The sequence below is a fragment of the Rissa tridactyla genome, chromosome 5, assembly GCF_028500815.1.
Source record: "Rissa tridactyla isolate bRisTri1 chromosome 5, bRisTri1.patW.cur.20221130, whole genome shotgun sequence".
Taxonomy (NCBI): Eukaryota; Metazoa; Chordata; class Aves; order Charadriiformes; family Laridae; genus Rissa; species Rissa tridactyla.
In genome coordinates, this window is record NC_071470.1 from 64,257,437 (window position 1) to 64,281,209 (window position 23,773).

General features: G+C 38.4%; 1 protein-coding gene across 1 annotated transcript in view; it reads left to right on the forward strand.

Moving 5' to 3' along the window:
* Positions 1-23,773, forward strand: part of SPATA5 (spermatogenesis associated 5) — a 196,483-nt gene that overhangs the window by 1,509 nt on the left and 171,201 nt on the right. The window contains 7 exon segments of the mRNA XM_054203512.1: positions 340-497; positions 3,742-3,800; positions 4,926-5,561; positions 7,826-7,955; positions 8,504-8,560; positions 9,414-9,537; positions 10,862-11,117. Of these exon segments, the coding sequence (XP_054059487.1) occupies positions 340-497; positions 3,742-3,800; positions 4,926-5,561; positions 7,826-7,955; positions 8,504-8,560; positions 9,414-9,537; positions 10,862-11,117 (1,420 nt within the window).

Consider the following 23,773-nt stretch of genomic DNA (forward strand, 5'->3'; position numbering starts at 1 on the left):
AAGAAATAGTATAGCCCTTTAGTCTTCTTTCTTCATTGATTTGTAGCATTTCCTAGTCAGCACAGCATATGCTTTTGTGCAGAATGTGTAGAGTCCTCGTGCAATTTTTTTTAATCTCCTTTGTAGGAAAAAAATATAACCCCTTCCTTCTTGAAAAGTATCTTGGATCATCCCTTAAGAACTCAGTCCTCCTTGTATCTTACACCAGGTTTTAACCTAATCCTTCTTCCCCCTCAGCCCATGTTTTTTGTTACAAAACATTGCTTACTTTAACTGGAGGACTGGAAATAGGTGGGAAGAATCTCAACTGACAGTTGTTTGTTTCGAAACTCTTCCTAGGTCTGTACTGCTTGGCCCACCACAGGCTTTCCAGGTGGGAAAGTTGGGTTGGGTGAAACCACGCAGAAGAACCTGAAAGTAAATCCAGGTGATGCCGTCACTGTGCAGCCTGTGACTGGTGCGGTCATCCAGGCAGAGGAAGTCCATGTAAAGTTAAGGTATGGAACTTGTTGTAACCTAGTGACATACTGTGAGATGTCTGCTTTGCACCACAGACTCTTACCTCTTAGAAGATGCTATTTTTCTCTCTTGCTTTGGTGGAGTTAGTACCCACACAAAGTCAAACGTGCAGACGTTTGTAGGATTATGACTAAAGTTTAGTAACTGTTGGCTGTCTGCTGCTAACAGCCACCTCCTCTGTGGGCAGCAGAGTGGCTCAGCTGCTGTACAAAATCTCAACTGAGGAGTGATGCTGTTGTGGAGAATATAATGACACTAAGCTTATTAGTCTTAAGAGATTCTTCCTTTTACATTAAATTAATGAATAGTAATGGTAGCCCAGCACATCCTGAAGCAGAGGTCAAGCTGCCGGCGTTGCATTTGTGTCAGGCAAGGGTGTATAACTGCACGATCAAGACAGATTCTTTAAACTTTTAAGTCACTTGTATAGGATGAGGATGATTTCTACTTGTAGAGTTGATGTCAGGTTAGAAGGAGGCCACGTGGCTGCTGTTGTCATTAGGAAATATGCCGCAAACTGCTGTCTGGGAAGCTCTTGTTGAAAAAGTCCTGCTGTGGTTAAGAGAACAGGCTGACAGGTTGGGGAGAGTGAAGTGACCTTTTTTAACTACTTCCCTTCAAAACTTCTCCTTTGTATATGCATGGGTTTGTGCTCTGCTCTTATTTACTGGAATATTCTTTAGGATTGGAAATTCTCAGAGGTATTTTTGTTTTTTACTTGAAATTCACCCAAAAAAAGAGCAAAAGGTGCAAATCACAGTTGTCTTGAAGTCATAAATGCTTTGAGAAGTTAGCAGTTTGCTGAATGACTTCTGTGGTTGTCATTCTCATAATATTCCACAGAGTCAGTGTTTGGGTTGATAAAGAACCTGATTATAGTTATTTCCTAAATAAAGTTATTTTACAGTATACATTTGAAAGTGTCCCAATGCTTTAATTTCTATAAATTAACTTCACTTCCCTGTCAAACCTCTGTTTTCAAACATGGTGTTGTCATTGTCCATTTTAAGGGGGAGATGCTGTTTTCCAGCATATTGACTCTCAGAAACGTTGGTGAGGCAATGTTGCTTTTTGTCAGTAATATAACCAGTTTAGCTCTAATTATAGTTTCACTGTTTAACTTGGCTGCGCATGATTTGTTGACTTCCTGGTGCCAGCTTGCTTTGCCCTCCATGCCTCTCTTCTCACCAGAAAATGAAAAAAATGATATCTTTAGGGCTTTTTGTTATGGCCACTTTAATCCTATAGCAAGTTTTATTATTATTACATACTGTTTGGTTATAGAGGTGGTTGAAAACACTGATTTCATTAAAAAAACAATCCCACATTAAATTAAGTAATTAAACCTAATCTATTTATATTTCCTCATGTTAATATGCAATTCATTCTTTTTTTAAAGCTGTGACTTTTACTGAAATGTAAGCAAAGGATGAGGTCAGAGGAATTGGATGTAACTTCTGGAATATTTATGATTACTGGAATTTTTTTGGAAACTGTTCCACAGCCAGAGTTTTCCTCTCAGTGAGTCAAGAGTCAGGCTCCAAGGATTGTTATACAGATGTAGCATGAGATTAAAATCATATAAATGCTTGTTTTTCTAGAATTATCCTTCTCCTACTCTAGGAGAGAAAAAAGGAAAACTGTAATTGGTCTGTTTTAAGCCTCTTAATTTACTACAAACCATAGTGCCATCCTATCATGTAAGAATATACGTTATCAAAAGAATAAGTGGAAAATCCAATTATTCAAGTACTGCCTAGGTTTCTAGACACTTTACAGGTGTAGTTCAGTCTCTGCATTAATACCTCTGGGGAGTTGCCTACATGCATAGTTTAGCTTTTTCTTCCAGTGAAAAAATCAATCTGCAACCTCAGACCGTAACGATGTAATTTAGTGCATGTTTATTTGTCAGGAATAGCTATGATATTTTGAGAGCTCTCCTCTGAATTAGCATAATACCCCTCTTTCCCTCAAGTTGCTTTCTTGATCAGTAGAATTGAGAAACAGGTTTTTATTTCCAGGTTTAGAGCTCCCCCCGTTGATCATACTTTTATTTGCAGCAGCTGTGTCTGCTTAAAACGTCTTTGGAGCTGCTGCTGTTCACCTCTCGGTGTAATGCTTTTCATCATACAGGTCTGAGTGCTTACAAAGGTTGTGGATATTTGTCTGCAAAATGGCTGGACAGGAACCTTTATTTTGTTGTGAAAACAGAGGGGCTAATGTGTGAGGCTTGTAGAGATTGGCTGAGGCGGGTAAATCCTAAGGAATTAAAAAAAAAACCAAACAAACAATAAAAATACGGTTTTATGGGCTTTAATAAACAGTAAAGCTGCAAATGAAACAGGAAAAATATTGTATGGATAAATCATCACTGAAAAATGATTGAATCACCGCAGCCTTACATTACACTGCAATGTATATGTGAGGAGCAGGGAGAGTTAATGATGTCTGTGCTCAGTGGGTTGTAAATGTGTGATGTAAGATGTTTTAATGTGAACACCAGAGAAAGCCATTCATGTAAGACATCTTTTACCTTTCATTTGCTTTGGGCTAAGAGCACGTGTGTTCAGTCGTGTGTTAAATCCCAGTGATGAGACAGTGTTTGAGAAAATGCTGTAGTCCTGGCCAGGTTTGGTAAGGGAAGTGACGTAAGGCTTATCTGTTGAGTCAGTTAAATCTGATCAATTAAAAGACTAGGAAATGCATCATGGGGAAAACTTGCGCTGTTTTGGTAGTGGATGTGCAGTGCTTAAGACATGCACACTTTTGCAAATGCTCAAGGTGCTAGTTTAATCAATAAAAGTTTGTGTGTTAATAAAAGTTTGTGTGTTTGCAGGCTGAAAGAGACCTACCTTACCTGTAATTTTTTCAATTCAGTAAACATAGCAATGGCCATTCTGCCTGGTGACATGAGAAGCGTGCATTCCCTATTTGTAATCTTAAGAAATGATAAATACAACCTATGCTATTGTTTATTACATCATTTTGTAAAATTAAATATATACACTTCTTTTGTTACTATGCATCTAATATCTTCAGAGTTAAGATGATATGATCTGAAGACTGTAAAGTGCTCATCCATCTTTTCTGTTCATGGGGTTAAGTCAGATACTGTAAAACAGGTGGTATTCATCATTTTGGTGCCTCAGTGGTGTGGACTCCTGGTTTTGAAGTAGTTACTGCTGCGAAAAATATTTTTTTTTTTTTTTCTTCCTACCACAGGGACAAAGATGCCACCATTAATGCGGAGGAAATGTCTGTCTGTCTGCTGAGAAACCTAGGTATAAGTTTTGCTGCTCTGACTTTAATTTTTGTAGTAAATCATCAAGTTTTGGATAGAAAAGCAAACAGTTACCTCTTCTGTTCTTAATCAAGTTCTTATGGCAAAATAGAGGACGTTATTCCGCTCACACTTCTTTTAGGGATCTGTCTTCTTTGGGCTAAATAATTTTGCCATGCTGTAAATATCTAATTTGCATTAATTGTGATTCCATTCCTTTTGTCTATTATACATATGGCTGAGTCAAGTTTAGCAATTATTGCTGGCCTTCTGGCTGATATCGTGATGAACTTCAGAGTTTACTTGCACCGTGAAGAAAAGAGTGCAATACTATGCATTGAGAACAAGATAAAGGATCAGTATTAATAGTAAATCCTATACTCTGAATCTTTTTTTTTTATGTTGGTGGTAATAAGCAAAATTGCTCTTTATTGGGTAGTAGATATGTATTAGTAAGGCAAAAAAAGCAAGGTAAGTTATTCAAGGTAGTGCTGCTCAGAGCACTCACTACAAATTGTTCTACTCAAAAGGGTATCTTCTGGTTTAGGAATTAATAACAGTATTGCTATGCTAAGAATCAGGAAACATGAACTGCATTCTGAATTCATGAGTTTGTCTGGAAATAATAAATCTTGTTTGCTTTTTTGCCTTTGTTTTTTTGTGCCTGTTGGGTGCATTCAGATCACATTTCCTAATCTTTCTCGGTCAACACAAAGGCTAAAACTTTACCTTTTTTAGGCCAAGACTCTCAAAGAAGGTGGGCTAAATATGAAATATTGTGAACCTATAAGGCACACAGCAAATGCAAAATTTCTACTTCTTGCAATACTAATTCCATAACCACCCTTTGTGTGCTGTATGAAATTTAAAATGCTCAAGTAAATGATGAGTTTAGTTTGAGAGGTTACATGTGATACTGACAAATGTTTATCCAGTGTGTACAAAAGGATCATTTAAATTACCTGAAATTACCTAACTACCTTTTTATTATATTACCTTATAGCACTCTCTAGGCTTCCTGATAAAAAATTAAATTATTCTGATACAAGAGTGCCTGAATGTTATTGCTGCCAACATAGATTGACATTTCTTCTTGTCTTTTTTCTTTTCTTTTTTAATCTTGTAGATGGGAAAATAGTTTTACCAGGAAACCTCTTGGCTTTTACATTCTATGGCAAACTTTGTAACATTGTGGTGATGAAGGTGAAAGGAACTGATGGTGCAGAGCTGACCGCCCAGGGCAGTGCCACTTCCAGCGATACGCATGAGGCAGACCTTGAAAGATCTGATTTGGAGACGAGTACGTTAGACTTGTCCTTACAGATCGGCAAAATGGACATTGACGATAGTCCAGAGGTTGCATCTATGAGCATGCCAAGCAAACTGATGGATCCAGGTTCACCACTTACATCTGGTCTGGCTGCGGCCGCCAGTGATCACGGTTCTGGTCAGGGAGGTAAAACCTACAGCAAGGGAGATGGTGCAGACCTCACTGGTGATTTGGAGTTGGCTGGGAAAGGAGGCAGTGAGGAATTACCACTAACTGGCAAAACTGGATCGATAAGCAATACAGACGCTTTTTATTTCATTTCTTCAAGAACTAGAATCAATTTTATTGAAACGAGGACCAATGTAGCAGAAGATGGTGATTGTGAATCCCGAGTCACCTATGATATGATAGGAGGTTTAAGCACCCAGCTCAGAACTATCAGAGAAACAGTTGAACTGCCCTTGAAGCAAGCTGAACTGTTCAAGTGTTACGGTATGATGCCTAAGAGTTGGCTTTCTTCATTTGATACTAGTTTTTTTCTTTAACGTGACTTTTTTTTAAAAAAAACCATCCAAGTTATTCCAGGAATATGCACTCAATTTTATGTAACGCTGATCTGGTATAGTTGTGTGTCCAAACAATGTCAAACTGTTCTATAATTATACTGTATGGATACTATGAAGATGTTATTATTAGCTTGTGTGAAAAATATTCTAGTAGGAAATATATTCAGGTATGCATAAGCAGAATTTATAGCAAATAGGAAAGACTTCTATACTTGGGTGTTGGAAAGGTGCAGGTGTTTGTGTTGTCATAATATTTTAATTTGCTTTGGTAGAGTCAACTAATTCTATTTTTTAAATTGAGAAAAACTTGGACAGATAATTCTTGTGCTGTTTTTATCCCCGTATGTTATAGGGTTCCTGCAAAATTTTAAGGAAGCATTTGAGCCTGTTTACTCAAAATACGGGCTGGAAAAACTAACATGATAACTGTTGCCATGTATAAAGTTGTATCTAACATATATATGAGCTTAGAGGATTTTTGTGACAAAGATAAAACTCTGTACTGTGTATTTATCACAAATGGATATGTACATAAAGCAGGCTTGTCTGCTCATTGTACTTCTCTAGGTGTGCATCATTGCGAGACGGGGCTCTTGCATGATATTAAAGAAATACTTATAGGTCTTTGAGGCTTTTTATTTCTCTGCCTTACCTCTTCCTACGCATACGCTTTAGAAAGGGGGCGATTTCAGTGATCACTGTGACAATTTCCATAAAACACAGGTGGCTCTTTTGGTGTGCGTTGCTTGGTCATGACTGGCAAGTGTCAGTGGGAGGTGTGAGGCATCTTCATCTGTGTGTGGTCCAGCTCAATTCACTAACCTCCAACCTCAGCATCACCTCATGGTTTTGTGTTAGCAGGAAGTTTGCTTCAGCATCAGCGTTCTTCATACTTAGTCCCAAAAGTACTTGATCAGATTCTTTGCTAATTACATGAGAGATGATGTTTCCTCACGAGTTACAAACCTTTAGTAACCATCCAAACGTTGAGAGTTCTTGTCCGCTCATGGGGAACAAGGCTGTCAGGTGAGGTGTGAGACCTTTGGTTCAGCAGCTCTGTTTCTTGCCAGTACCAGAAACACCACATGAGGGAGCAGCACATGCTTTAATGGACTGTTGTGAAGTAACCTGTCTGTAAAGACACTTTATGTCTATCCTCTGTCAGTTAGGAAATAATTTTTTTCCTTTTCGCATGTATTAGTTCTTAAGATCTGGGCTTTCTGTCCACACCAGCTGTATTATTCTCTGTCACCACTGGGATGTTACCTGCCCTTCTCTGTCTGGTATTGCAGTACCCAACTGATGTTTCTTCTTTGGTCGTGTTTCAGTAATGTCTTTTGTGCTAGGGTCAGTTCTTTGTCAAACATTTGTGTCTCCTTTCTGCTTTCTAATTTTTCACCTTTCTGTTTTTGGCTTTGTGCCTGTATAATTTGGATTTGTTGGTCTGAAAACTTCTTTTTTTTTTTTTTTTTTTCTTCCTTCTCTTTAGCTGGGATCATAATATTACTTCATGCAGTTACCTGTAGTTTCTCTCCAGTTTTAACTGTACATAGTAGTACCTTGTTCTTCTAGTGTCCCTTATGTTCTGTGCCTGAATGTTGTTGGTTTGGGTTTTTTTTGTCTCTTAACATTTGCCATTAAAGAGGCAAATTCATCCTTTTGATGTGTATTTTTCATCTTTTTGTAAGTATTCTTGAATCAAACCTCACAGCATTTCTGAAATTTTTTGGAGTGTTGAAGAGAAGTGGTTTTCTGACGTTGGAAATTTGTAATCACGACTAACTTAATAAAGTACATTCGTGGACATTAGGTACTCAGTCCAATAGCTTTCTTGGAAAAAAAAAAAAACAACAAACAAACAACCTCACACAAACACCATAAGGCATAGGGAGAGTTATAATATTGAACTACTGAAAAATATAATTTTTTTTTTTGTTTAGCTGCTTTTTAAACAGAATCATTTGGACTTTAAAAGTAAAAAATATAGATGTACGTTCCATATAAGAGTACTCTTCCCACTGAAAGCCTACATTTTTATCAAAAAGATATGTCTGTTAAAGTAGTTAGTGCTGAGGTCAAGTTGTAATCACTAATAACTGTGACGGTGAAATGTGCAAGTGCAGGTTGTTCACTTTGGTATTTATCACAAATAACTTTCTTTTCTGTTCATGTGCTTGTGCTTGTTTAAAGGAATCCCTCCTCCTAGAGGAGTGCTGTTATATGGCCCTCCAGGTACTGGGAAGACTATGATTGCCAAAGCCATTGCAAATGAGGTTGGCGCTCACGTTACTGTTATTAATGGTCCTGAAATAATAAGCAAGTAAGTCTACCCAATTTATTTTCATTAATTCTATAAATGTATTAGCCCAAAATCTGTCCTGGCATCTGTCCATTGTGGATAGATGTAGATGTAGAATTGGCTATGGGCTCTCTGCCCAAAAGAGTCAAAAGCAAATGGGAAAGGGTTCTCTCAAGTAGGGCTTATGTTTCTTCTTGTAATAAAAGAGGTTTATTGGATTTGGCCAAGAAATTTGTGTAAGGCATGGACTAAATTAAAGAGGGGACTAAAACTGCATCTGCAATTGCATGTTAGTTCTGCAACAAGAAAAGTGACTTGTTAAAGCATATTTGAAATTAAGATGACACTGCACAGATTAAGGTCTCCAGGGAATTATTTTTTTTTTCTTTAACAATATTGATAAGATTGTTGATTATCCTTGTTGAAATAACAATTATTGTAGATTTGTATATATTTTGAGAATTTGAAAGGATGTGCTATGGCTTTTTGGAACACATGAGCAGTAATTTTCCAAGTTGCCTGGAAAAGACCAAAAAATGTTTTTTATTAAAATATTTTAATTATTATAGATTTTATGGGGAGTCTGAATCAAGATTGCGTCAGATATTTGCTGAAGCTTCTCTGCGGTATGTTCTTTTGGATAACTTTATTCGCTCTCACTTATTTGCGGTATTGGTTCCAGTGTTAATATTCTTAAAAGAAAAACATTTGCAAGAATCTTTGAATTGTAATTTTTTCCTGCAGTGGTTTTTAAAAGGAAATAAATTTGTTTATATAGAGCTTAGCTAGAAGGAAAGCAGTGAAATTCTAGTACACCTATTAAATGCTTTTGGACACTACCCTTTTTAAGGGACTGCTACAGATGGTGCCAAATCGCTCAATCTGTATCGTTAGTGTATTGTACGCTTATTTCAGCAGATGGAAGCGTGAGACAGAGTTTCACCTGGATCCAAATTTTTCTGTCTAGTTTTATCTTTGGAGACCAACGTAGTACTGTGCTGCAACGTGGAAGCCAGCTCTAAACGAGCGAGTGTTGGTACTGGATGTAGCACGCCTCTGGATCAGGGTGGCATTCTGCCCAAATTTATTAGACCTTGTTAAGGCAGACTTCCAGATGATTATTATCCATAATACATTAGCAAAAGACTGTCGCATCCTGTATTTGTAGAAGCGGCAAATAAAATGCTGTCTTTTTACTCATGAAATTGCTATATTTAGTGTTGAGTCTTTGGGAGAGAGTCATAGAAAAGTTGATCGGTAGGTCATCTTAAAAGTATTAGTTTTCTAATGTAGTAGTCATTTTAGTTACCTCTTTGAGTAACACCATATTCAAGGTTGAAACTTTCAGTTGCCTAAGGAGTGGGATGCTTGTTAATTTTTGTAGGAACTGGACATTTTCCATAAACAGCTTTGCACTTCTCTACCTTGGTGTTTTAAATCTTCCTGAGCACCTTAATATTTTTTTCCTTATTTTTCCAGTCGTCCCTCCATTATATTTATAGATGAGTTGGATGCTCTCTGCCCAAAGAGAGAAGGGGCTCAGAATGAAGTTGAAAAGAGAGTTGTTGCTTCATTGTTGACGTTAATGGACGGCATCGGCTCAGTAAGTGGAGTGTATTGAGACAATTAATGTGTATGGGGACTAGCTGAACAAAATAATTTTGCTTCTATAATGCAGCCAATTTTAGATGTGTCATTTGGGGGGAGAGAAGATAGGCTGAGGTGAGACTTTATATAGTAATCCAATGCTTTATTGGATGCTAAACAGAAGACACGGGGAGGGAATGTCTCCTGATAACTGTGAGATTAAAATAAAGTAAGTTTTCTTCCATTCACAGTCTTTTCTTTGCCTTCTTCCACTCTTGTTGTTTTGGAGATAAAACTGAAATGTTAGTGATAGCCCATCATTGAACTAAGCCAGGTATTTTTAATTGCTCTGAAATCAAAGTCATCAAAACACTTCCGGTGATATGTAGGCTGCATTATTAAAGGCAACAGCAGGTATTTCAAGATTGCCGTGGTAATATTTAGGACAGAAACAAAAGCCTACTGAAGAAACAGTAAATTTAATTGACCTGAGTACATTATGGATTAAGCCCATAAAGTTTGCCAATCTCTCATTATTATTTTATGATTATTAGAAGGAAAGATGAAAGAAATCTGTTCACAGTATGAAAATGAGTTTCTGCTGTTTATGTAATCTGCAAGTTTCTTGTTATTTTCCTGCATGATGGTTTGAGTTGCCCAGTCTGCAGTTCTTCACAGGCAGAACATATTTTCTGATGGCAAAGGCTGATGAATATTCTTCCTGGAGAAAGTGCTTCATTCACAAAAAGAGAATGGCACTGCAACAGACCACCTAGCTGATTTTGCCTCACTCTAAAAGTGTAAAAGCAGAGCTTGAGGAAATTGGTTAGGATTTTTGACCTTGCTTTTCCTACTGAACTTACAGGAAGCTTCATAACCTCCTGCCTCTGCTGGTTTTGATACCTTAAATGATTTGTTTCCCAACCTTGTTTATTCACGGTGTGCTGATACCTTTTTGTTCGTGTGCCAATGCTGCCTTTTAACTTAAACACTTCTGTTTTCTTTCCTTGGTGCTTACTTTCCTGATACAGGAAAGCAGGTTCCTGGGGATTAAAGTGGGAGACACTGGGATGAGAGCATCTTGGAGTAGAGTTTATCTTCCATTACCTGTCTGTGCATGCAGCCTATAGTATTGCTAAATTGCAATTAGGGGATAGGTTGGATGGGATCACTTGTGGGGTATATATTCTGAAAAGTTTGCTTTGTTCCTTTAGAGCTAGCATCAGGATTTTACTGTGTTGTGTAATAGTTGGGAAAAGTAAACAAGAAGTATGTCTATAAGCTGTGTGACATCTGATTGTATTTTAAAATTAATATTTTGCATTGTTTGATGCCTTCAGGAGGGCAGTGAAGGGCAGCTTTTGGTACTTGGGGCTACTAATCGTCCTCATGCACTGGATGCAGCGCTGCGCAGACCTGGGCGTTTTGATAAAGAGATAGAAATTGGAATTCCTAATGCCCAAGACCGCCTGGATATACTCCAAAAACTTCTCAAGAAAGTTCCCCATTCGCTTACAGCAGCGGAGTTGGCACAACTGGCTGATAGTGCACATGGTTATGTGGGTGCAGACTTAGCAGCTTTGTGCAAGGAAGCAGGTAAGACTTTATCTTATTTAGGTTCTTACTTTATTGTTAGTCTATTTGTTTTGTTTAAAAAAAATAAAAAAATCACAGTCTGTACTAATAGGTTTTAAAACAATGTGATTTAATTAATGTTTGTGTCAAAGAAAACATAGGCAAGCACGGAGTGCGAGGAACACCAGTCTACTGGGCAGAAGAACTCTTTGGAGTATTAATAGATTTTAAAAATGAATGTTAAGTTTAATAACATTGGGGAATCCCCTGTGCCGTTTCTAAGAGCATATTAGATAGCTAGCTGTCTTGCAGTAAACCAAGGGTTTAGTGAGTTAACTGACACATCCCTAAGAGGTTTTCTACTCTTTTACTCTTTTCTACCCCTTCCATACAAAAATCTCAAGGTCACTCAGGCTAGACAGCTTGTCCTGCAAGTCCTGGTTCCCAGGATTTTGAGACTGTGGGCCTGAGTGGTGTTTACTGTGGCTCCCTTCTGTATTTTGTGCCTGTGTTTCATTTGTGTGTGCTTGAGGAGCTTGTGATAGGGGCCAGGGGAATGTATGCACCTGGGCTGGGTTGTGCAGTGGAGCTGGGAGAGCTGGAGAGCACGCCCTGAGCTGGGGCCTGGAAAGTGTCCCTTGGCCTCAGGTACAGGCATAGCCCTGGAGAATTATCCACTCATCGTGCAGCCAGGGTTCAGTATGTTCCAGGGAATACTTAAACACGAGTTCACTTCTGTTTTCATTGGATGAAATATTAAAAGTAAGCTCTATCAATTACATTTTGCTAGAATGCGTCTACGCAGTTTAAGTGTTGGACCTTAAATCTACCCACGAGCAGCCTTTTAAAAGAGTCTAGTCAGAATATGACTCTTCAGCTCTGCTTACGCATATTTGCTCCCTTGTAGTTGGCAAATATATGTTTGCTGTATGTACTGGTTACTTTTATTTCCTTTGGCACTGGGACAGCTTCCTCTGGCAGTGGCACAGTGCACAGTTAATTCTTGCATCAGAATTAACTGTGAAGATGACAGAAGTTTTATTAGGGGTGATAGCACCTGGAACAGCAAGGCTTTTACTTGCCAGTTTCAGAATTTTTAAGGGAGAGTTCTCAAATATGAATTTGTGGACTTTTGTATGGATCAAGAAGAAAAAAATATGTGCAGACATAGACAATTCTTTTTATAGTGCTATTCTGTTGGCTTTGGTTGTGTTTTAAGCTCTGTTTTAAGTTAGCAAACATTCTTTTTAAAACAAATCTATACAAATAACAACAAAAAAGATAAACTCCCTTTTTATTTTCCTTCCTCTGTGTTTTTGGAAGCCTGTTAGTCTGCCTGTGTCACAGTCCTCACATGGTAAATACTTAACTAATGTAATCTAAAATTTTCAGTGAAAAGTGTTGTGGTTTCAATTCCAAACATGACCCAGCCTCGGCTTTACTTGTGCATGCGCACATTGGTTGTGCGCACTTCATAATCCAGCTGCAAATAGTCAATATTTATGCACTTCATGAGGACCTTTTAGAAAACAAATTTTGAATGTTGTGCAAATCGAACATTACATGCTATGTAGATCCAAAACTTCTGGCATCTACCTGCAACTGATTGCAGGAAACGCTGTTATCTGGGAGTTTTGCATCCAAAGCCAGCGCTGGGAATGAGGAAAGGAGGATGTCTCCTTTCTATTAAACGTCTTTCCTAAAGTTTGAATCCATGCTGTGAAATTTCCTTGTCACTTGTTAACTTGGAGTGACCTCTGCTGGGGAGAATACAGTCCAGCGCTGTTAACTATTTGCAGCCCACATGTATTTTTCTTTTTCAAAGAGTTGCAGAAGCATGACTTGGTCGAAGTATTACATAAACTAAATTTAAGTTGCTTGTGGTTAAGGAACGTTCTTAGTTGGATTCTTTTTTTTCTGATTAAGCTCTTGATATCTGTTTTGCTTTTTAATATTAAATTTTCAACAGCTTGTAAAATATTATTGCTTTCACTGGAGTTAAACTTAGAAAAGAGGTCATATTTCTCCTCAGCAGAACGGGGTTATTCCATATGGCAAATTTTCCAATGTTTTGTCTAGTCTTGTTTGTTGTTCTGAGCAAAGGGCTCTATTGCTTCACTTAAGAAACTGTGCCGTGGGCCAAGATAGCTTGCTGTCCAGGAATGCTCTCTGATATTCAGCCTAAGTTTTCCTTGTTTAGTTTTATCCCATTATTTCTATTTACATCCTTGTATAACACGTTCACTCTCCCTCCTTACTGTTTACACCCTTCAGATATCTCCAGGCTGTTCTCATGTCCCCTACCTCCTCATTCATTACTGAGCCAAACTATAAATATTTAGTTCTTTTAATCTTTCCTCATAAATAAGTCCTTCCTGCCTTCTGAGAAATTATGTTGATTTTCTCTGAACTCCCTCCAGTTTGTCAATAACCTTTTGGTAATGTAGGGCTCAGAATTGAACATAATATTTCGTATATATTACAACAAAAAACATGATAGAAACATATAGTTAAGACTGCTGGTGTTTGTTTCTAAATAACCAAAATGCTTAATATTCAGGCAATATCCAAATTAAGAGTTCTTTCACAAATTTTAAGGTTACTTGTGCCACTTTCACATGATGTGTGTTTAAGTAGAGGTGAAACGTGGAAACTAATTTAGAAGCAGGGGTTCTGAACTCGGAAATACGTGTTCAGTTTTTAATACAAGATTACTGTCACTTGCTAATCGTATTGCAGTAGTGGTCTTTGGGAGACTCTTGCATCCTGGTTACCCCATTTATATCTTTAGGTACTTCATTTGTGGCCGGAAAGCCTGGAAGTTTACAAGCTAAATATGTTTATATTCTTAATACAAAGTTTAGATCATTTCCAAAGGGCTCATCCTTCCTTATCTTTATACTTCAACTCTGTTTTTATAACACATGTATAATATTGTGTATATACTGCTTATATAAACCAAGGGTGTAGTAATTAATGTAAGATGGTAAATGTAGTAATTGTAAGTCTATGATAGGCAAACATTTCACTTCCACATCTATAGTTAGGTTTCGTATGATACTTTATTATAAAAGCTTTGATGTTTGTCTTCTGTATAATTCTGAAGAATGTGTGTTAATGAAAAGTAAATAGCTATTGTAGCGTAAAACATACTCTGACTGTTTTCTTGGCAGGACTTGTTTGTTCTCTGGTGCAAGAATTGCTTAGTGGGCCTTCTGGGGTCAGAGAGGCAAGTTTTCTGTTCTGTTCAGCAACTGCGCATTTTCATGGAAGTCATTAAGAAGTTTTAGGAGCCTTTAATGTTCAGTTTGCTTTGAATGTTTCTAGGCCCCTGTGTTTGTGGTTTGTACAGAATTGTGGTGTTGTGTATGCTGGAACGGGCAAGCAGAGGACAGGTGGACAAAACCCCTGGAGAATCTGTGCAGTGTGCTCTGGACTTTTCCAGGTGGGGTATTATGACCTGTGAAATATTTTATATATAGAGAGAGATACAATAACTAACTGGGGTGTTTTTATTTGATCTGCTGAATTTTTAAAATATTAGTGTATTTTTCTTCCAATACCTTATTTTCCTCTATTAAAGATACAGCTCTATCTTTTCACAAAATGAAAACACAAAATTTTGTGACTTTATAGGAAAAAAGGTAGGCGTGATGAAGCTTACAGTATTATTGCAGGAGTTGACAACGGGGAGACAGGCATCAGCTCTGTATATGTATCTATCTCAGCCTTGACTGTTGTGCAGAGTGCTTGTATTCCCCCCTCACATGTTGAGCAAGTATTATTTGTCTGTTTTACAAATAACTGGTTATTCCAGCAAAACTAAAAGTAAACCTGGTATTTCTAACATGGTGAGTATCACTAGCTTAGATGCAATGCTTTCAGAATTAGTGTACTTCATCTCTGTTCAGGGTTACATTATTTGTAGTGACTACATTGGAGAAATTGGGATTTGCTTTGATTCTCTACTGCCTAGCAATACGCTTGTGATTTCTGCAATTAACTGCATGCTTTCATATAGATTAACAGCTTAGTATGGAAAAACCTGCAAATACCTTGACGGGCACCGAACCACATTGTGTTCAGCTTGCAACGGGCTCCTTGCGGTAGACTCTTGAGGACTTGAGTACGCTCTGAGGGATTCACAGGCACAGAATTGTTGACAAGAAAAGGGCTTAGTTATGTGTGCAGCTGAGAAAGTCATATTCTAAAGACTGGGAGAGGTCTATTGTGTCCTAAATTATTTAGTAGACTACTTCTCAGTGTGAACAGCTGCCTTCTGAATTGTTTTATCTCAAGCAGAGGCAGTGTCTAGAAAATAGACTCTGCCATATCCTGGCATATAATGTCAGTGTTTGCATGCCCCTGAGATCTTGTTGCTTCTGCTTTAGTTAATCGGCCACACAGTCTTTTATTAATTCCCTAAAAAATTATAATGATTTTAAATTAACAACAAAGATAAGCACTGCACTTTTTTTTTTAAAAAACATATGAAATGTTAATTATGTAGCAGGGACATGAATGGTATAAACTGAACTGAATGTTAGAAGATGCTTAGCAACAAAGGTTTCCAAATATAGCAATTTATTATAAACTTATCCTTCTATGGCTGCCTGTAGCATTTCAAGAGGGTGAATATAAATATAGCTTGATTTCTTCAAGAAGTGCGTTCAGTCATATTGTTTACAGAGAAAGGAAGTATTTGCTTTGTAACTCTTAGAATTTATCTTGAACATCCTTGTTCATTACACATAATTTCGGTGTGCTGATATAAAACACTTGGACTGTGATAAGATAGCATCATGAGGAGAGGAAGAACAAATGTCTTTGTTTAAAGAGCGGTTTCTCTTGCAGTAACATCTGTTTGGTTCCACTGAGGATGCTGCACTTGCAAGTACTGAAAGTTTAAGACTTCTGTGAAAGAAGCACTATCACTTTGTTTTGCATTAAAGTTTTTTTAAATTGCTTGATTGTAATACAGTTAAAGGAATCACCTTGCTTAGCCTTTAAGATAATAACAGTTCACTGGCTTGAGCTGGCCATTACAAAAAATGTTACAGAAATAAGGAATTGAGCTATATCTTTGACCAGTATGAATCATCATTGCTCTGCTGAATCTCTGAAGCTACTTGCATAGACACATGATACGGTGTGTTGTCTTATGCTCATAATTTTAAAAGTCCTGTTGTTTGCAGATCTAATTGTCTGTGGTATTCGTTTGGCCCTTTTATTACCCCTGCATGCTGATTAATAATACAACCAGGATGGAGAGGCTTTATGCTATTCAATTGATAGCTCTGTATATTGATTATACGTAGACATTAGATCTGTAAAAGTATAAGTTATGGGAATACTCTAGTTGGAGCTGAGAAACTTCCTGCTGTATCTTTTATGACGCAAAAAAGAGTTTCTGCAATCCAATGGCATTAAAAATAAAAATAAATAGGCAATTGAAGGGCTGGCTCCTAGGTTTTTTGTTTTTCCTTGTAACTGATGGGGAAGTAAATTCCCCTGAAACCCAGGAATGCCTCTTTGTTAGATCTATGTGTTGTTTTTTTTTCCCCAGCTTTTGCAGTTTTGGTAGCCTGGCCACCTGCAGGAAACGTGAGCTGTTTGGGCTAATGTGATTAACAGTGAGTCTCTGTGCACCCTGAGGACCAGCCTCTGACGGGTCTTTCAATTAGACAAACGCTGCGTTCAATATGTGGCTTCTCAGCCTTGTATCTCAAATCTGAGCTCTTCAGTTCAGCTCTTCATTTTCAGTCACGGTCTTGATGAAACAGCCTAGTGTTAGGGCATCAATAATGTATCTCCTTTCTTTAAGCCATAAAGGTTCAGTCTGAATCTTTCCCAACACAATTGGGACCTGATTTCTGCTGGACGTATACAACAAATGTAAATATTTTTCTTGGATTATAATCCTAAATGTAGGAATGTGGGCTGAGACACTGTTGAAAGTGTAGATTTTGACAAAGGCAGTTGATGACCAAGGCAATGGGATTGTTTGTTTTGCAGGTTGTTTTTTGGTTTGTTTTCAAATTAACTGATGGCAGTTACAGATTTTAAGGGGAAAGCACTGCTTGACATGCTGTAGTTAGTTTATTCCCGTGTGGAAAGTGACTGAAAATACCGTGTCTATGTTGTTATTTATTTTAATTTTTTTTGTAGCACAGAAAAAGATTGATTTGCTCTTGCAAACAGTCTGCTATTGCATTCTCTAACGGAATACTGGTTCCCATGGGACATTCAAAATGAGGTGGGAAAGGCCGCTTGCCTTTTTATTAAAAGGTCATGTAGAAATGTGGGGGGTTTGGTGAATGTTAATAACATGTATAGTCAGATGGTCAATACCAAAAAATGTATTCTTATGAAATTGAGAGACTTTTGCAGAAATGGCAGAACACTGGATTCTGAAATGCACTGAAAAGTCCAGACACGAAACAGAAGTAAAGCTACAAATTAATTTTTGGACTGAAACAATTGAGTTTTCTGACACCGTGCTAATTTATGGTGTAAGAACACCAAGAAAATCCAATCCCCATCTTCAGTGTTCGTGAGTTTTAAGTTACATCTGTGTTCTGTAATTTTAAAGTTGGGTCCTTAGTGCAGAAGCTGTTTGTAAACCAAAACAACTGACCTAGTTTGCCGTCTTAGCAGGTTATGAACAAATGCGTCCTTGCTTGCACGCACACATAACAAAGCAATGTGGCTTTTTTGGACTCAGACTGTAACATGTTTTTTTGGTTGTTTCTTAGAGCACTAATGATGGCTTTTGTGCAGAAGTGGCTACATCTGGATGTTGCTGAGCGGCTTGAAGGAACATGCTTAAGACTGGGTGGAGTGTGTTGACCTTATTCTTGTCTGTGGGATCCCATGCCTTCTTTCTTAGGATTTTCTCCCTCCAACATCTTGTGGGGCAAAGTCAAACTCAGAATTGGTTTTAGAATTGCTGTCTTAGACATTTATAATAGCTCAACTGCTTTCCTAAGATTTCACAAAAATTGTGTTATTTTAGCTGCATAGGGTTAGATTCTCACCCTTTTACTTTGGTTCGGTGTCATTCTGATGTGATTGCAAAATTTCTGAATCTCTTTTTTCCCCTGTGTCTTTGCATATGCTGAATGCACAGATGTTTCCTTAGGGCAACTGTCTTTGTATCCGGAGAGTCTTGCTCTGTTTGCCTCTCCAAAGAGTTGCTGGTGCATGTTACGTTGCTTTCTGTAGTTATTTTTTCTTACATAAAATCTTTGCCCCTTTTTTTCTTTTGTTTTGTAATGGTACTTCATTTTTGTTTTTGTATGGAGAACGTTGCACTTACTGCAGTGAGGGCATTTGAACTTTTGGTTTTCATCAGAACTAATTTTAACTGTGTTTTTATCTGAAACTGGCTTGCAGTTAATTGGATGATGGGATTGCTGACTTCGTATACACAGTTGTGGGTTGAGTACTTAACATTATCTGTTTAAAGCACATCCCATTCTGTCTGCCGATACTTATATAAGCAGGAAATAAAGAATATTTTCAGACGAGTCGATCAATAACTCTCATTAATATTTTAAATTAACCTTCACAGCAGATAGACATTGTGTTCTTGCTTCTGCAGCTTCAGTGGTACAGAAGAAATGATATTATTCACGTGTAGGAATGCATATAGAAACTTTAGCATTTGAATGGATTGGAGGGTCATCCCCAAAACAAGTTGTTTGGTTTGAAGGGTGAGGGGGTGCAGGACGCCGGAGTCACCTGCGTTGGTGCAGCCCTACCTGTGCAGACAGGCGCGCTTTGAAATGGCAGTCAGAACGTCATTCCTCAGCTTGCAGATCCTGAAAATTTAGCATTATGTCATTTTGCTTAAGAACAGAAAAAAATTGGGGCAGATGCTGTCTTAGGCTGGGTCATTTGGCCGAGCTGTGGTGGGAACAGACAGTTCTGTGTGGTCCCTGTTTATTTTCTAGAACTAGGAATTGACACAGTATCAGTAACTCAGCTCTAAGTTGCATTGACAGCAGTGGTGTGCTTGTTCACTATTCTGCTTATCGGGTTTTGCCTCCCTCAGGGGCTTCATCTCCCTGTCTGTGAAGCTGGATGAGAGCTGTGTGCCAGGCAATGTTATTCCCGTGGCAACAGAAGAAGTCCTCAGCTGTCTGTATAGCACCTTTGAATGAATGAAAATGATTTATCCAAGGCTAAACTGATTTTTGAAGACACTCTGCAGTCCACTATCCTTTAAATGCATTTGGTTTTTTTTCTACAATGATCTGCGCTGCTTGCTCCCTTGTGTCAACTTCAAAGGTTTTGAACATCTAAGAACTGAAGACAACTTCCTGACCTTTAATCTCTGAGAAGGGTTTGGCAAATCTGTGGACTTTCTTCTCGGTAATAGAACATGCTGTACACAGAGTCATTCATCTTAGCTGGCATTGTGCTAACTGAAAGGTATTCTGCAGACTTGCTGCTTCTTCCTCTCCCATTATGCCTTTTCTAATTTTCCACCTCCTGCCAGCTGAAGCAGGATAACCAAGCTCACTGTTACTGCTGACCAGCACACAAGCACTGCGGTGTTTTTCTCTTACTAACAGAGTTCATGTTCACTGCAGCCCTCCAGTAACCTGGCGTTAAATTATCACAGGTTCCTTGTGATGCAGAAAGTTATTCTATTTCCTGGTTCCGGAGCAGGCTCCTGTTAGGAATTGGAACTATGTATTTGGACTAAAACTATGTTTTCTCCAAGATACACGCAAGTATGAGTAAAAAATGATGTTTTCCGTAGCTGTGCTTTTTTTTTTCTGAAAAATCTAGCATCATCTGTACTTCAGGCAAGCTCTTTGTGTAGAAATGGTACTATAGGAGAAAAGTTCAATGTTTTCTGACTCCCTCTTAGGCTCCAGGTATAATGTTTTACTGGAATATTTTCCTGCAATATATAATGGCAAACTGAGGATCTGAAAGCAGTCTTAGTTCTTTTGTTTAATTGATAAAGGTCATAGAAGATCCTTTGGTAAAATGTAGCTTAATTTCTATGTCTGTATTAGTTCACAGGAGTAAAATCAGTTAGCAGTAGGCATTTGTATTTAGAATGAATGGCTACTATTGGGAGACAGAGCTTAAATATTTTCAGGCAAAGTTTTCATAGTTCTTCTGGCTTTATCTTTTAGCTATATTCTGACTTGGCAACACTTCTAATTACAATTAGACCAGCATTTAGCCACTAACTGTTGCTTCTTGTCTTTCTGCCCTTGCTATTTGGTAGCCTGGCTATCCTTATTTTTCTTCTAGCACATGTATGACTAACGGTAGCTTAGGTACCTTTACATATGAGAGCAAGCTAGAAACAGCCAGTCTGCTATTCATTATTTCCCTCCATTGGCATTGTTTTAGGATAAATGACGTGTGTGTACCTGATCTGTGAATAAACTGTTTCCGGTATGAAGGAAGTTTTGAAAATACAGTCCCTCCTTCCTTCCTTTCCCTCCCCTGTCGTACCTCTCAGCAACTTTTAGTCAGCTCCATAGACATGTTCCAGCAAATGCTGGAGCTCTTCACGAAGGACTATAAATCGCGTACATAATCCCTACAGTAGATTAGTGCTCAGGTTAGACGAATGAATTTGCAATGTTATGGTTACAAGGGATTTAAGGGCATTATCCTTCCTGTGCAAACATTATATGAAAGTTCTTCAGGGATTTTTCCCATATAGTGCTGGCAGCTAAAGACAGATTGCAGGATATGGTTTCAAGAGCAAAAGCAAGGGGTTCTGCTTCCTGAATTTTTTTCTAAATAGGCATGCATTTTATACAGATTAAATAAAAAATAAATAAGTTTAAAAATGTATTTATAGGAGTCTGGTCCGTGGATATTTGTTCTTTTCCCTTGGTAAATTTATTGGTGTGTTTGATTCCATACTTAGTACATCCAGGGGTGGGGGAGGGGGGGCAGGAAGACAAAATCAACCAACAAAATAAGAACAAACTCAGCCCCCCAAAAACCCACCAAAACAAAACACACCTAAACTCCCTCCACATTTTAGAAGTTTCTTAGGATGCAAATGGAGGAACACATCTGAATCTTTCAGCTACTGTAAATGGTGGTTCCTGCCCACAGGTCACAGAAAAGCTTGCTAGTGGCCCGCAGACATCAGGTGCTTTCCTGGTGCTGTTGTTCCATTATCTGGGGAGTAAAGGGAAAAAGAGCCTTTGCCCAGACACATCCCTGCTGTCCCATGATGGGGAGGAGGGCTGGTTTGCTGGGTCTGCACAAGATGAAGATTGACTCAGCAGGTGAGGATGTGTCTGTGGGACATGCTCAGTGGACCAGTGGTCCTTACCAGGTGATGGCGAGCTTTCCAGCTGCTAGGCAAACAGGCTTTGTCTGTGTTATTGTATGTTTATGCAGAACTGCAAACAACATACAGACATGTTATGTTGTGTTTTTTTTCTAGGATTTGACCATCCAATATCTTGATGTAGTGAAGTGCTATAAACTCCCTTTGTTTATGAGACTATGATAGGTTCAAGAATACACGTGACTTGTAATATATGATTCTTGTATTTCTATAAGAGACTTCCTAGTATAATTTTGGGATTGTTGTCATGAATGAGTGCAGAAAGCCATGCTGATTAAAAATTGCCAAATATAAAGCAGAAGAGCTTCTTATCTCAAAAATACTAAACACTGGAATAACTGTTGCATCCATTGCCTGTGAAGTCAGATATACTCCTCTTACGGTTTCTAAAGTTCAAAATAGATTTTAAGTTAAATGAAATGCTTTTTCTATGCATAGAAAACTGTTACATTTCAAAGTATAGTATATAAAGATCTAGAAGTAGAGGAATACATCCCATCCGGTGCCATTAGGAAGCTGAAATCTTTACATTTGCTGTTGACCATTCCATTTCCAGCCATGCAGGAGACTATCATGTTGGATATGACAGCTGTCACAGGGAGAAATGGTATGTGTTCTGGGTTTGGCCATAATAATTTGGGAGGGAAATGCCAGATTAGCAGGGAAAGAAGAAACATTTCCTTTTGTAAACAATCTTACAAGAAGATTACAATTTCTGTGAAGCTACTTGTAAATTCTGGTATTAGCATTCTGGTAGAGTGAGTCCAGACAAGATGGATTTGCAGAAGAAATAGCTGATGGGCAGTGAAAGATGCATGATTAACAATTTTGTTTTGTTCAGTTCATTTCCTCAAGTGTTGTGTATATACTGTTTTTGAAACCTAAAGGATATATGTTCGTCATTTTGAGTGGATGCTTTCTATTATTTACAGTAGTGTATAATTATACACAGACTCTAACAAATATAGCAGTGTCATAGATTCTATTTTTAGGCTCAGACATTTGTGATTATGATCTAATGTGCCAACACTCAGCCAAGCTATGAGCAAAAAAATCTTACTGGGAAACAATGCTATCGACCTCATGCATAGCCTGGTACCAAAGAAAGATCATCTGTACCAGGACAGGGCGTTCTGATGGTTTTTTTCCCCTCTGTCCACTTAGTTTCCTCTGTTCTAGACAGACAGGATGAGTTGGTGAGGTAGAGCACACAGTTGCTGGACTGGAACAAATTGTTTATTTTCCATTGTTTGTAATCATGCATGACTTATTATGCTTGTTTCTTTTCATATTTTTTTTTTGAACTGGGATTTTCCATTTATACTCCACTGAGAATCAGTGTTGTTCACTCGGCTGCCTTCCGAGTTAAGTTTCTGCTCGGCATAGGGTAGTCCTAGGGACCAGTCCTGTATCCCTTTACTAGAAATAGGTAGCCCATGCCTGTGCAAACAGTCTCACGGACCATGTGGCACACTGAGTCTGAGTCCCTCCTCCCGCACACTGTGTCTGAGTCCCTCCTCCCCATCCTGCTGGAATAAAACAGTGAAAACCTACTCGCCTACTTCTGAGCCTCCTCAGTGGCTGCCAAAAGGCTACTGATATTCATTAATCCTTAAGAATGAAGTAGCATCTGAAAAGGAGCGAGCAAAGCTGAAACAAATGCTGCGCTCCGAGTCAGTGTACAGCAATGGCATATACTCAAAGCAAAACATTCCCATGTGAGAGATACCCAACAGCTAAGCTGAGATGCTCGATGTTTTCTGAGGTACCATGAATCTTCAGTTTATCTGCATTACAACTTGTGTAGTGATAAACTTGGTTTTGCTCTAGTGTTTCACCCCCTTTGCCTCTGTGTTGCCTCTAGCAGCATGTTTTGCATCCTGCCCTGCATTTCCTTATGTTAAATGCATCTTTCTGTGTCTCAGGACAAGGATGTGTTTTCCTGCCTCTGGCAAGCCACTGGCTGTATCTTTCTCCTGTTAAATAAGAATTTCCCCCCCCTCCCCTCCTCTGGTTAGAGGTCAATCTGAAGTGCAGGAAAGAATGATTATGATAACAGGAGGAAACAGGAAGAATCATGCTTACTTTTTCAATCTGTTTTTTATTATTGTTTTAATGTAAAACATTGTTTCAATTAAATGCTGACCTGTGCAGTGGTGTGTGCGTGCACATGCTGAAATGAATCCAGGCTTTGTTTGGAAAGCTGTGACCTCTTTATTCCTGTTCTCGATCAAGGCTGTTGCATTTCAAACCTACTGCTGAGGACTGAAATTTCACTCGTACTCCTAGTAGCACTGCCAGTAATGATCCTTAAGAACGGTATTCTCCTTGGGCA